The sequence below is a fragment of the Pseudophryne corroboree genome, chromosome 3 (genome assembly GCF_028390025.1).
Source record: "Pseudophryne corroboree isolate aPseCor3 chromosome 3, aPseCor3.hap2, whole genome shotgun sequence".
Classification (NCBI taxonomy): domain Eukaryota; kingdom Metazoa; phylum Chordata; class Amphibia; order Anura; family Myobatrachidae; genus Pseudophryne; species Pseudophryne corroboree.
In genome coordinates, this window is record NC_086446.1 from 239,729,480 (window position 1) to 239,744,163 (window position 14,684).

General features: G+C 46.8%; 1 protein-coding gene across 1 annotated transcript in view; it reads right to left on the reverse strand.

The window, feature by feature from the left end:
• The window catches only part of RNF114 (ring finger protein 114), a 50,728-nt gene extending 36,417 nt beyond the window's left edge, over window positions 1-14,311 (reverse strand). The window contains exons 1-2 of the mRNA XM_063958941.1: window positions 14,034-14,311; window positions 2,979-3,129 (exon numbers count right to left, since the gene is read on the reverse strand). Of these exons, the coding sequence (XP_063815011.1) occupies window positions 2,979-3,129; window positions 14,034-14,167 (285 nt within the window). The 5' untranslated portion in view covers window positions 14,168-14,311. The remainder of the gene's footprint in view (window positions 1-2,978; window positions 3,130-14,033) is intronic.
• Window positions 14,312-14,684: the final 373 nt, after the last annotated feature.

Below are 14,684 nucleotides of genomic sequence, written 5' to 3' on the forward strand. Positions count from 1 at the left end.
AGAGTTAGATTTGGGTGGGGTGTGTTCAAACTGAAATCTAAATTGCAGTGTAAAAATAACCCACCCAAATCTAACTCTCTCTGCACGTTATATCTGACCCACCTGCAGTGCACATGGTTTTGCCCATTAGCTAACAAATTTGCTGCTGCAATCAGATCTGAATTAGGCCCTTTGTGTGAGTCTGCCCTTATTTTTAAAGCAGCAATCTTTTACAAGGCAAAAGCAGGTTTTGAAAAAACTCAACCTCTCGCGCCTCTCGGGGGGCGATTACATTTAGCCCTTGATGTGTAATATCCAGCTGAAGGGTTAATTATTTATTAGAGAAGATGCTATGTTATGGGGAGGATTCCAGATTTACAGTATATATAGCCCAGTAGGACTGCCAGCAAATCATCCAACAGCAGATCATGGAAAAATAATGGGGTCTTATACATGTTCTTCTCACAAGTTGGGTTCGGGAGACCAGCAGTTAGATACTTACGTTCGAGATTCCAATGTCGGAAGGAGGGAAAAGAGAGAGGAGAATATACACTATGTAAACAAAAGTGATTGACAGCAAATAGTTATACGAGATTTTATTGCAGGTCCACCACGTGCAGCGATTACTGCACACACCCTTCTCTGCAAACTGTCCACAAGTTCCTAGACAACAGTAGGCGAAATGTTTTATCATTCGCCTTAAGGGTGTCACTCCGACCCGATCGCTCGCTGCAGTTTATCGCAGCGCAGCGCTCGGGTTGGATCTGCGCATGCGCCGGCGCAGCAGTGCTCCGGTGCATGATGGCCGTTTTATTGTAGCGATCGCCTCTGCCTGATTGACAGGTTGCCTGGTGACGACATTATGCAGCGAGGGCGGAAGCAGATCCTTGTCAGCCCCAGCGGAGATTCATGGGCATGCCTGTATTGTGGTGGCCATTTCATGCACAGGAGTGCATGTGCTGAGTGTCCATCCCCGCCTGTGCTGTCTGAGGTCTCCTAACTCCATCTGCATAGAACTTTCCAGTAATCTATGCAAGGCCAGGGTTTGCGACTTCGGAGAGGGTAATGATGTGGCCAAAAGAGGGGGTGGTAGATTGTTTGGCCAGGATAGTAATACCACAGTAACAGAAAATCGTGGTTAGCTTATTGCACATGTCGCTGTCACCTCCATCCACAAAAGACAAAAAATACATAATAGAACAAATCTTCTGTGCCCTTAGGTATAAGAACAATGAATATCTTCCTCTGCTTATTGACTTATAACATTAGATTTTATTGAGGAATAACTAGAGGTTAGATTTGGATTTCTGTGTAGGCTCCATTATGCGAGGTTTCTCAGGCAAAAAAGGCATGAGGAAACAATAACTGCCATTTGAATGAGTCCAACTTTAACTACTTCCCTGACAGAGGCTGATCTGCAAAGGCCTGGATATAAGAAATCATTATTATCAGAGGCATTATGAGTGACTGTGATCTCTGTACAGTATATCCATCAGTCGGTATCTGGTTTGATGTCAGTGAGCCTATGAATAGTGATCAGTGTGCATCAGGTATGTGATACCAAAATGATAAACATGTATTAGAGGTTGTTTCAGTGTGACTTGTGCATAGTGGTCACTGTGTTGTTGGTTTGTGACGTATGTATAATCAACAGTACGTATGTGGTGTGTGAAGTCAGTGTGACCTTACTGATCAGTGTGTATCGTGTGTGTGTGATGTCATTGCAATCTAAATTAAAGTGATTAGTGTGTATCAGATGTGTAATTATCAATGGGACCTCTATACAGTAATTAGTATACATCTGACGTGTAATATCAGTGCAGCGATGTGAAATGTAGGTCAATGAATGTAATTTTTTTTTTTTATTATAAAAACAAATGCTTATTGTTATCGTGAAGGATGTTTTTTTGTTACCCAACCCTACTCCAACATCGACTACTGTCACTCCACCTATTTGGCACTCTCCTCAACCAAATGTTACCACTTCAATATGTCCTAAAAACCTCAGGAAGTTCAAATTTCCTCCCACCGCAATTCAATTCAATTCCATATCCTCCAGAATACAATTCAAATGACTCACCTGCAATGCCCTCAACATCACCTCCCCATCCCAAACCTAATAGCTGTAGTCTTTACCACATGCCCACTTTCATTTCCCTGTGACTTACACCTGGCTTCCTTCTCTAATAACCACCTATCACTCCCACCTACAAGACTTCCTGTGCCGATATTCACCCATGGAAGTCCTACCCCACCCGATAAGACACTTCCCCAACCAGCAAATCTTTAAAAACGTTCTCTGAAAGCTAACCTCATTATTAGATATTTCTACACTCCTGTATATACTGTACTACGCTGATGGGTACACACTCGCTGCTGTCCATACTCTCATCTGCTCTCTGCTATGCTCTGTAACCTATAGATAAAATTCTTTTAAGCAGGACCATACCCTTTATATACTGTACGTGTCTGCATTTCTTAGATTATACATGTCCCTGTTCTATGTATGATCTGTCCAGAGCTGTGTAGCACTGTGGTACCTTGCATATTAACTGTAATAATACTAATAATCCACTGTCCAGAGAACATACACATAACCCATACCACCCAGATCCCTGAATCAGGTAACAGCAGGTGTCGGTGTTGGGGAGGGGAGATTTTACAGAAGTGGACAAATCTTTTCAAATGAATCATGACAACTTGGACACATTTATCATTGCTACACAATATTTCCTCTCACGCTGTATCAACTTTGTTATTGTATTCACCAGTAATGGGAGTACCAAAATGATCAAAGTTAAATCCTGAGATTTGAGTTGTCTCAGAAATAGCACAGTAGGCTGCATGTCACCTACAGAAGATCAGAGGGGCACTGTGAGACTGTGCTATAACGGGGAAACCTCTGTAACTGCGCTGCTCGTGTACAAAGCAGCAAGCACTACAATAAAAGCCTCTATGATGGAAAGAGAACAGGGGAATGGTGACGTTCTTTCACTTACTTGTGAATTACATCCTTTACAGGCAGCTCGAAAATCCTTCATTTGCTTCTCCAGTTCCGATGCCTTTCTATCGGGACATAGAACAGAGCGACACACAGCACATGTAGGGTTCTTCTGCTTCATACACTGGTGTAGACATGGAGAGCAGAATCTACAAAGCCCAAAAAAAAAAAGCAGGACTGTGAACATATGTATTATGTTTTTAAAGAATGAGGGACATACAATTAGATTGTAAGCTCTCACAAGCAGGGCTTTCCTTCCTCATGTACTCTTGCTTGCCCCAAGCTTGTCCACTTATACATCCTTGCCCTTCACCTCCTGAATGTACCCTAGGTTACTTATTGCAAACGTGTGCCCGATTTTAGGTTGTCTCATGCTTTTACACTTCCAATAGATCTGTTTTTGTTTTGTCTGCTTGGTCTTATTTAATCCTTGAGCAATTTCTCTTGCCAAATTGTAAGGCACTGCAGAATTATAGGATGCCTTTGAAATAAAAAGATGATAATATTTAGTGTTCCTTCTAGAATCAAGAAGGGGCAGGGCGCCGGAGTCCGGGGGCACATTGGTGCGTGCGTCTTCGTTCGAAACGGGTGCGCGGCCATGCAAATTAGGGGGCGTGGCCATGTCCCCGTCATTTTAGAGGGCGTCTGTGGCCGTCACTGTTGGGGGCGTGCCCAGCACCTCCGTCGGTGCTGGGCTTCCCCCAGCTCTCTCCCAATGCGTGAATGGATGCCGCACGCATGCGCACGGCATCTTTACAGGCTGGGAGGGCAGGAAGCGGGAGGCTGTTCTAGCAGGGCGCAGCAAAAGGGGCAGGGCGGATTTTGCCTTTTAAAAAACGGGCAGGGAGCGGCGCCCTGCTAAAAATAAGAATTTACTTACCGATAATTCTATTTCTCGTAGTCCGTAGTGGATGCTGGGGACTCCGTCAGGACCATGGGGAATAGCGGCTCCGCAGGAGACAGGGCACAAAAAAGTAAGCTTTTAGGATCACATGGTGTGTACTGGCTCCTCCCCCTATGACCCTCCTCCAAGCCTCAGTTAGGTACTGTGCCCGGACGAGCGTACACAATAAGGAAGGATATTGAACCCCGGGTAAGACTCATACCAGCCACACCGTATAACTTGTGATCTGAACCCAGTTAACAGTATGACAAACGTAGGAGCCTCTGAACAGACGGCTCACAACAAATAACAACCCGATTTTTTTGTAACAATAACTATGTACAAGTATTGCAGACAATCCGCACTTGGGATGGGCGCCCAGCATCCACTACGGACTACGAGAAATAGAATTATCGGTAAGTAAATTCTTATTTTCTCTAACGTCCTAAGTGGATGCTGGGGACTCCGTCAGGACCATGGGGATTATACCAAAGCTCCCAAACGGGCGGGAGAGTGCGGATGACTCTGCAGCACCGAATGAGAGAATTCAAGGTCCTCCTCAGCCAGGATATCAAATTTGTAGAATTTTGCAAACGTGTTTGCCCCTGACCAAGTAGCAGCTCGGCAGAGTTGTAATGCCGAGACTCCCCGGGCAGCCGCCCAGGATGAGCCCACTTTCCTTGTGGAATGGGCCTTGACAGATTTAGGTTGTGGCAAGCCTGCCACAGAATGTGCAAGTTGAATTGTGCTACAAATCCAACGAGCAATCGTCTGCTTAGAAGCAGGAGCACCCATCTTGTTGGGTGCATACAATATAAGCAGTGAGTCAGACTTTCTGACTCCAGCCGTTCTTGAAATATATATTTTCAATGCCCGGACCACGTCCAACAACTTGGAATCCTCCAACTCGTTAGTAGCCGCAGGCACCACAATAGGCTGGTTCAGGTGAAACGCTGACACCACCTTAGGCAGAAAATGAGGACGCGTCTGCAGTTCTGCCCTGTCCGTATGGAAAATCAGATATGGGCTCTTATATGATAAAGCCGCCAATTCTGATACTCTCCTGGCTGAAGCCAGGGCCAGTAGCATGGTTACTTTCCATGTGAGATACTTCATCTCCACCGATTTGAGCGGCTCAAACCAATGGGATTTTAGAAAATCCAAGACTACATTAAGATCCCACGGTGCCACTGGGGGCACAACCGGGGGCTGTATATGTAGTACTCCTTTTACAAAAGTCTGGACTTCAGGAACTGAAGCCAATTCTTTCTGGAAGAAAATCGACAGGGCCGAAATTTGAACCTTAATGGACCCCAATTTGAGGCCCATAGACAATCCTGTTTGCAGGAAATGTAGGAATCGACCCAGTTGAAATTCCTCCGTGGGGGCCTTCCTGGCCTCACACCACGCAACATATTTCCTCCAAATGCGGTGATAATGTTGTGCAGTCACCTCCTTCCTGGCCTTTACCAGTGTAGGAATGACCTCTTCCGGAATGCCTTTTTCCTTTAGAATTCGGCGTTCAACCGCCATGCCGTCAAACGCAGCCGCGGTAAGTCTTGGAATAGACACGGTCCCTGCTGAAGCAGGTCCCGTCTTAGAGGTAGAGGCCACGGATCCTCCGTGAGCATCTCTTGAAGTTCCGGGTACCAAGTTCTTCTTGGCCAATCCGGAGCCACTAGTATCGTTCTTACTCCCTTTTGCCGTATAATTCTCAGTACTTTTGGTATGAGAGGCAGAGGAGGGAACACATACACTGACTGGAACACCCACGGTGTTACCAGAGCGTCCACAGCTATTGCCTGAGGATCTCTTGACCTGGCGCAATACCTGTCCAGTTTTTTGTTGAGGCGGGACGCCATCATATCCACCATTGGTTTTTCCCAACGGTTCACAATCATGTGGAAGACTTCTGGATGAAGTCCCCACTCTCCCGGGTGTAGATCGTGTCTGCTGAGGAAGTCTGCTTCCCAGTTGTCCACTCCCGGAATGAATACTGCTGACAGTGCTATCACATGATCTTCCGCCCAGCGAAGAATCCTTGCAGCTTCTGCCATTGCTGTCCTGCTTCTTGTGCCGCCCTGTCTGTTTACGTGGGCGACTGCCGTGATGTTGTCCGACTGGATCAACACCGGCTGACCCTGAAGCAGGGGTTTTGCCAGACTTAGAGCATTGTAAATCGCTCTTAGCTCCAGTATATTTATGTGAAGAGACATCTCCAGGCTTGACCATACTCCCTGGAAGTTTCTTCCTTGTGTGACCGCTCCCCAGCCTCTCAGGCTGGCATCCGTGGTCACCAGGACCCAGTCCTGTATGCCGAATCTGCGGCCCTCTAACAGATGAGCACTCTGCAACCACCACAGAAGAGACACCCTTGTCCGTGGCGATAAGGTTATCCGCTGATGCATCTGCAGATGCGATCCGGACCATTTGTCCAGCAGATCCCACTGAAAAGTTCGTGCGTGGAATCTGCCGAATGGAATCGCTTCGTAAGAAGCCACCATCTTTCCCAGGACTCTTGTGCATTGATGCACAGACACTGTCCCTGGTTTTAGGAGGTTCCTGACAAGTTCGGATAACTCCCTGGCTTTCTCCTCCGGAAGAAACACCTTTTTCTGAACCGTGTCCAGAATCATTCCCAGGAACAGCAGACGTGTCGTCGGGGTCAACTGAGATTTTGGAAAATTCAGAATCCACCCGTGTTGTTGCAGCACTAGTTGGGTTAGTGCTACTCCGTCTTCCAGCTGTTCTCTGGATCTTGCCCTTATCAGGAGATCGTCCAAGTAAGGGATAATTAATACGCCTCTTCTTCGTAGAAGGATCATCATTTCGGCCATTACCTTGGTAAAGACCCGAGGTGCCGTGGACAATCCAAACGGCAGCGTCTGAAACTGATGACAGTTTTGCACCACGAACCTGAGGTACCCTTGATGTGAAGGGCAAATTGGGACATGCAGGTAAGCGTCCTTTATGTCCAGGGACACCATAAAGTCCCCTTCTTCCAGATTCGCTATCACTGCTCTGAGTGACTCCATCTTGAACTTGAATTTTTGTATGTACAGGTTCAAAGATTTGAGATTTAGAATAGGTCTTACCGAGCCGTCCGGCTTCGGTACCACAAATAGCGTGGAGTAATACCCCTTTCCCTGTTGTAGGAGGGGTACCTTGACTATCACCTGCTGAGCAAACAGCTTGTGAATGGCTTCCAATACCGTCGCCCTGTCCAAGGGAGACGTTGGCAAAGCAGACTTTAGGAACCGGCGAGGGGGAGACTTCTCGAATTCCAACCTGTAACCCTGAGATACTACCTGTAGAATCCAGGGGTCCACCTGTGAGCAAGCCCACTGTGCGCTGAAATTCTTGAGTCGACCCCCCACCGTTCCTGAGTCCGCTTGTAAGGCCCCAGCGTCATGCTGAGGGCTTTGCAGAACCCTGGGAGGGCTTCTGTTCCTGGGCAGGGGCTGCTTGCTGCCCTCTCTTACCCCTTCCTCTGCCCCGAGGCAGATATGACTGTCCTTTTGTCCGCTTGTTCTTATAGGAACGAAAGGACTGCGGCTGAAAAGACGGTGTCTTTTTCTGTTGGGAGGGGGTCTGAGGTAAAAAGGTGGATTTTCCGGCAGTTGCCGTAGCCACCAGATCCGATAGACCGACGCCAAATAATTCCTCCCCTTTATACGGCAATACTTCCATATGTCGTTTGGAATCCGCATCACCTGACCACTGTCGCGTCCATAAACTCCTTCTGGCAGATATGGACATCGCATTTACTCTCGATGCCAGAGTGCAAATATCTCTCTGCGCATCTTGCATATAAAGGAAAGCATCCTTTAATTGCTCTATAGTCAATAAAATACTGTCCCTATCCAGGGTATCAATATTTTCAGTCAGGGAATCCAACCAGACGACCCCAGCACTGCACATCCAGGCTGAGGCGATGGCTGGTCGTAGTATAACACCAGTATGAGTGTATATACTTTTTAGGGTAGTTTCCAGCTTCCTATCAGCTGGATCCTTGAGGGCGGCCGTATCAGGAGACGGTAACGCCACTTGTTTCGATAAGCGTGTGAGCGCCTTATCCACCCTAGGGGGTGTTTCCCAGCGCGCCCTAACCTCTGGCGGGAAAGGGTATAATGCTAATAACTTTTTTGAAATTAGCATTTTTCTATCTGGGTTAAACCACGCTTCATCACATACATCATTTAATTCCTCTGATTCAGGAAAAACTACAGGTAGTTTTTTCACCCCCCACATAATACCCCTTTTTGTGGTACTTGTAGTATCAGAGATATGCAAAGCCTCCTTCATTGCCGTGATCATATAACGTGTGGCCCTACTTGAAAATACGTTTGTTTCATCACCGTCGACACTAGATTCAGTGTCTGGGTCTGTGTCGACCGACTGAGGTAAAGGGCGCTTTACAGCCCCTGACGGTGTCTGAGACGCCTGGGCAGGTACTAACTGGTTTGCCGGCCGTCTCATGTCGTCAACTGATTTTTGTAATGTGCTGACATTATCACGTAATTCCCTAAACAAAGCCATCCATTCCGGTGTCGACTCCCTGGGGGGTGACATCACCATTATCGGCAATTGCTCTGCCTCCACGCCAACATCGTCCTCATACATGTCGACACACACGTACCGACACACAGCAGACACACAGGGAATGCTCTTATCGAAGACAGGACCCCACTAGCCCTTTGGGGAGACAGAGGGAGAGTTTGCCAGCACACACCCAAGCGCTATAATATATATGGGAACAACCCTATATAAGTGTTGTTCCTTATAGCCGCTTAAATATATAAAAATATCGCCAAAATATGCCCCCCCTCTCTGTTTTACCCTGTTTCTGTAGTGCAGTGCAGGGGAGAGTCCTGGGAGCCTTCCTCACAGCGGAGCTGAGCAGGAAAATGGCGCTGTGTGCTGAGGAGAATAAGCCCCGCCCCCTATTCCGGCGGGCTTTTCTCCCGGAGTTTTAGACATTTGGCATGGGTTAAATACATACATATAGCCTTAATGGCTATATGTGATGTATTCTTTTGCCATAAAAGGTATTATATATTGCTGCCCAGGGCGCCCCCAGCAGCGCCCTGCACCCTTCGTGACCGTCTGGTGTGAAGTGTGTGACAACAATGGCGCACAGCTGCAGTGCTGTGCGCTACCTTCATGAAGACTGAAGAGCCTTCTGCCGCCTGTTTCCGGACCTTCAATCTTCAGCATCTGTAAGGGGGGTCGGCGGCGCGGCTCCGGGACGAACCCCAGGGTGAGACCTGTGTTCCGACTCCCTCTGGAGCTAATGGTGTCCAGTAGCCTAAGAATCCAATCCATCCTGCACGCAGGTGAGTTGAAATTCTCTCCCCTAAGTCCCTCGATGCAGTGAGCCTGTTGCCAGCAGGACTCACTGAAAATAAAAAACCTAAAAAACTTTTTCTAAGCAGCTCTTTAGGAGAGCCACCTAGATTGCACCCTGCTCGGACGGGCACAAAAACCTAACTGAGGCTTGGAGGAGGGTCATAGGGGGAGGAGCCAGTACACACCATGTGATCCTAAAAGCTTACTTTTTTGTGCCCTGTCTCCTGCGGAGCCGCTATTCCCCATGGTCCTGACGGAGTCCCCAGCATCCACTTAGGACGTTAGAGAAAAAGGCTTGAGTGAACACTAATATTAATATACGGATAACTTAAACTCCAGTAATGGTTATAAGCCAAATCAGTCAAATAGCATCCCCAGAAAGTGTTTTTTTTTTTAAAAAGGGTTTGAAGTAAACACCACACCTCTCTCTCCCACTCAGTATCAGCCACATCCTGACGGTTCCACTTCTGGCAATAGCACATCCTGTTGATGTTCAGTAAGTTTTGTCTGGGTTCATTATGCAGACAAGTATTACATTTGCTGATTAGAGATAAGCCACAGGTTAAAAGTGAGTAATTGCAGAGAGTATAAGCACTTTCTTCCCAATCAATAACTGTTGGCTAGTCTTCAGCAATATCATCATTACACGACTACCCTACAGTATAACTGAAGACTATACTACAGGGGGGATCCGATCAAGATCTCGGCTGTCGGGATCCCAGCAGTCAAAATACTGACGCCGGGATCCCAACACTACTCGGAATGCCGACACAAGCAAATAGGATCCCGACCGTCAGAATCCCGAATAAGCAAGTACTGGGGACACTGTAGAGGTAAGTCACAGGAGAAGAGGTTAGGAGAGGGAGGGATGAGGGTATGTGTGTTGGGTTAGGGTTAGAATGCGGGCCAGTGAGGTTAGGATAAGGCACCCCACCCGGAGGTTTAGGGTAAAGCTGCGTGGGGGGTGCTAGGTTCAGGCTGCGCAGGGGGTAGGGGGGGGGGGGGGGGTTAGGTTCAGGCTGTGGGAAGGAAGGGTTAGGGTGATATTTGGGGAAGGTAAGTATAATTACCTTCCCCTGTCTGCATTCTGATTGTTGGGATGCCGCGGTCGGTATTATAACCGTCGGCATTCTCTACTGAACCCCTACAGGGATGGTCTGTAACAGCTACCACCTCTACATTCCTACCAGGTCTACTACATACGACAATCTGCCACCAAGCTCAGCTGAGCTCATTTACCTTACTAACAATGGGGGTGATTCAGACCTGATCGCTGGGTTGCTAACTTTGCTGTCCTGCGTTCAGAAAGTCGCCAGAACAGTGGGAGTCTAAGTTTGCTGTGCAAGTGTGCAATCGCATATGTACGCCAGCTGCGAAAATCCGCTGTGTGCAGTCTCTGCGCAGTCCAGGAATTACTCCTACAGTGCGATCACAATAGGCTGATCGGGGCTGGAGCTGACGTCAGACACCCTCCCTGAAAACCCTTGGGAACACCTGTGTTTTTCCGAACACTCCCAGTTAACGGTCAGTTGCCACCCACCAATGGCCTCTTCCTATCAACTGTCAACAACTGAATATCGCCCTTTGTGTTAATCCCTGAAGGAAAAAATGCAAATATTGTTTACAAAGAAAATGTTGTGAACAATGGGCCAGATTCAAATGTGGGTTGCGCCAGCAGCCACTAGATGGCACCCGATGTAGCTAATCAATTGTAGCTCTGTTTGGGCACGATGGCTTCTGCCAATGACATTACAGCTCGCAGCCCTGGGAGGTGGGGAGCAGAAATGTAGGAAAAATGACATGTTTGGGCGACCAAACGGCACTTTTCCCGATCGTGCCCATTAGTTTAGTCAGGTTTAGCCACTTTACGTGGCTAAACCTGACACAAATGGGCGCGATAGGGGACATAAGATGAATATCGCCCTTGCGATCTGCCGTCACTTTACACAAGAGACCAGGGGAGGGGGGGGGGGATAACAACTGAATTCCCTCCAATGTATACACTATAAAATATACATCACAATATTAGATGGCACTACAGTCTTTGTAAAACTTGTTCCACTGGGCAATAACAGACATCCACACGAGTGAAGCAGCGAGCAAACGCTAGTATATACATACAGATTAATAAGCACAAAATTGAAAAGGATAAAAATCATCAGTTAGCTCTTCAAAGTGCAGAATAGTCACACACAGATGTATCAAGCCTGGAGAAGTGATAAATGCAAGGTGATAACGCACCAGACAATCATTATGGGTTTGAAAAATTACAGTTAGGAGCTGATTGGCTGGTGCGTTATCACCTTCCACTTATCACTTTTTTATTACTTCTCCAGGTTTAATACATTGCCCCAATGTCTAATACATTTCTGAATGACATTTCCAAATACCATGCCCTGCATTTGTACAACCACAAACAAGTAGTTGGTGCCAATTACAAATTAACACATACAGGAAACGTACATTATTCCAAGTTAGAATTTTTTTATTTATTTTTAATCAAAGGTCAAACATGACACAGCAATCTCTACTCCCAAGAATAAAAAGAAATCCTAGTTACTTGACGACAGGCACTCTGCAGACCAGGTTTCTCAGTGCCTGGAACTAGAATGACAAAGCTGTGAGAAAAGTGAAAGCTGCTAGAATCTCACCACTCCTTTCAGTTTCACTTCATCATATACACCCAGGATGGATAAGAAAGAACAGCCAACATACAGGGAACTCAAGCTGAATGAGGAAGAGCCCACTTTCCTCAAAGATTTGTCAAACATGTTCAACTTCACACAAACATTTCAGTTGAATACAGACCCCGACACTTTTTAAACATTCAGTAAAGTATGACCTTCAATGCACAATGGGGTCAATTCTATTCGGCAACTTAAGAATAGCGCCGGGAATTAGCTCCCGACGCTATTCAATTCAGCTGCTAGTGACCCGCAATTGTCGGGAATTCTTCTCTCATCCCCGGGGGATGAGAGAAGAAACCCGACAAAAGTGCTGCCTCGCGGCCGGCGCGAGGCTGATTCTGTCGGGAATAAGCCTCGCGCCGGGGAGTTAAGTCGGAGAATGCCCGTTCTCCCGACAAAACTACCTGTTAAGTCGGCGAGAACGGGACATCGCCGACTTAACTGGAGCTCAATTGAATAGCGTCGGGAGCTAATTCCCGGCGCTATTCTTAAGTTGCCGAATAGAATCGACCCCATTGTGAGAGAGCAGAGTAATTCAACTGCATTGTAGAAGCCAAATTATTAGTGCTTGTTGCCCTAAGATACTGTATGACAACATATAAAAGAAGAGGATGTAGTTATGTGACCGACGGTCACATACCCTCCCCCTACAAGCCACCCCCTCACAATCCCGATGATCGGCACGCTGACCAACACGGACTATTCCCACTCATGGGTGACCACCGAGCCTGCAGCGTGGAGAGCGCAGGGAGCCCGCAAGAGGCTTGTTGCTCTCGCCCCCCGCTGCTGGTCCCCTGACCGCCGGTCACGCATACCACACCCTAAAATAAGGTCTATGAGCGATTCAATTCTTATGCAGGAATTTAGCTCCAGGGAGCTATTCAATTAAGTCCCACAATGGTCACTATTTCGCAAGAGAAGGCATGATATTAGCCACATTAAGCAGCTTCTCCTATGTGAATAGCTCGGCGCGAAGCAGCCAACACGACGCTCACTACCAGCCAGTCTTACTTAATGCAGATTTTTGCTCGCAGCTCAGAAGAGTGCGAGCAGAAATTGACGATCAATGCAGCCCTGGGACTAGTCACGTCAATTGAATAACCCCCTATGAGCTGTAAACAGCTGTATGTACAAGGCATATAGGAAAAGTATTAAAGTAAAAAAGATACACATGCACATTTGATTTGGACAGTATAATTCCATGAAAATAGAGTTCATAACAAAATATAAAATGACGTATGTAGTGTTCATTCTATCACCCTGCTTCTGTCACAACCAGTGCAATTCCTCTTTCCAGCCTAGGGTGACGTTTTCTGCTCAGCATGGAGATACATGCCAGCGTGTGTTAGAAGAAGCACCTGAGCAGAGAGTGAAATCCCAGGCAGGAAAGCGGGCTGTGACAGGTGCAGGGTGCTAGAATGAACACTATCTATGGCAGTATTAGGCAAGAGGTGTCACTCCAAACTTTCACCTGCAGACTCCAGCTGTTACATTTATTGCATTTAACTTGTAACACTTTATTTTTATTTTCTGGAATGCCTTTTGATACATTTGCATAGACAGCAGTATCTTAATATAATTAGTTGCAGTTTTATTTTAATACTGGGATTAAAAGTAACGAGCAGCCCTTTTGAAGGTCAGAGGGACAACTGCTGTGGTTTCTTAATCTAGCTGCCTATTACTGATACAGTGGAAGACAAAAGTGTGCACAAAACTAAAATGTGTGCTTATTACAGAAGGCTATCCCCAGTAATATACACAGACACTGAGGTTTAAGCACATTATCACTAGAGACAAGCTATGGGTACAGAGTGGAGAGTACAGCACAGTGTCAGAAAATACAACATATGTATACACAGGCATAATACATACATAATATCCCTTTAATTTGGGACACCTATGATTTTCACAGGTTCTGTGAAAGATTAATAGCTGGTGGAATGCAGACTTGAATTTATGCCACAGAACCTGTGTAAATCATCTGTGTCCCAGATTACAGGGATATTATAGAAAACCCGTGTACAGTATGCTGGGATTAGAGGAGTACGGCAGCGTCAGGAGATACACAGTAGCGTACAGAGTGGAGGAGAGTGCGGCACAGTGTGGAAGGAGGTCTGTGGTGTCTTACACTCACATATGCCCGCAGGCCACCTGGAAAGGATCCTGGAAGAGCTCCAAGCAGATTGGACACAGGAAGCGGTCCATGGAGTCGCTTTCCCGAGATCCCCCAAAGCTGCTCTTCTGCCTGCGCTGCTCCCCCGCCATCATCCTCCAGTCCCAGTCACTTCCGCAAACACCCGCTGACGTCACTCCGCTCTGCCGGCAGCGACACCACGTAACCACCTCCCACCTGGCGGCATACGCGGATCACAGGCAGCGCATACGGGGACAGCAAAGAGCAGGATGCTAGACGAGCCTAGTAACCACAGGACACGGGCACAGGAATAATATCTGTGTATATAGTGTATCTCTTCAGCAGCGCTGTGGCTGTGTGTGTGCCGGGTGCTGCAGTCACTGCTCCGCTATATAATATGCATGCTACCGTGTGTCTTTCATACAATAATAAGACATCATTCATTAACCCAAAGCTAAAAGTGCAGTGTTATACTTAATTTATTAATGTACTTAAATTACCCATGAATTTAGCCATATAGTACATGGTACCAGCTGAATGGCAATATCAATGCTATTTACAGTATGTATGTATGTAGGCTTAAATATATTGAAAGTGTTTTGCTATTGGCGCTAAGGCTAACAATAATAATAGGATTAAGGATTTTGGTTA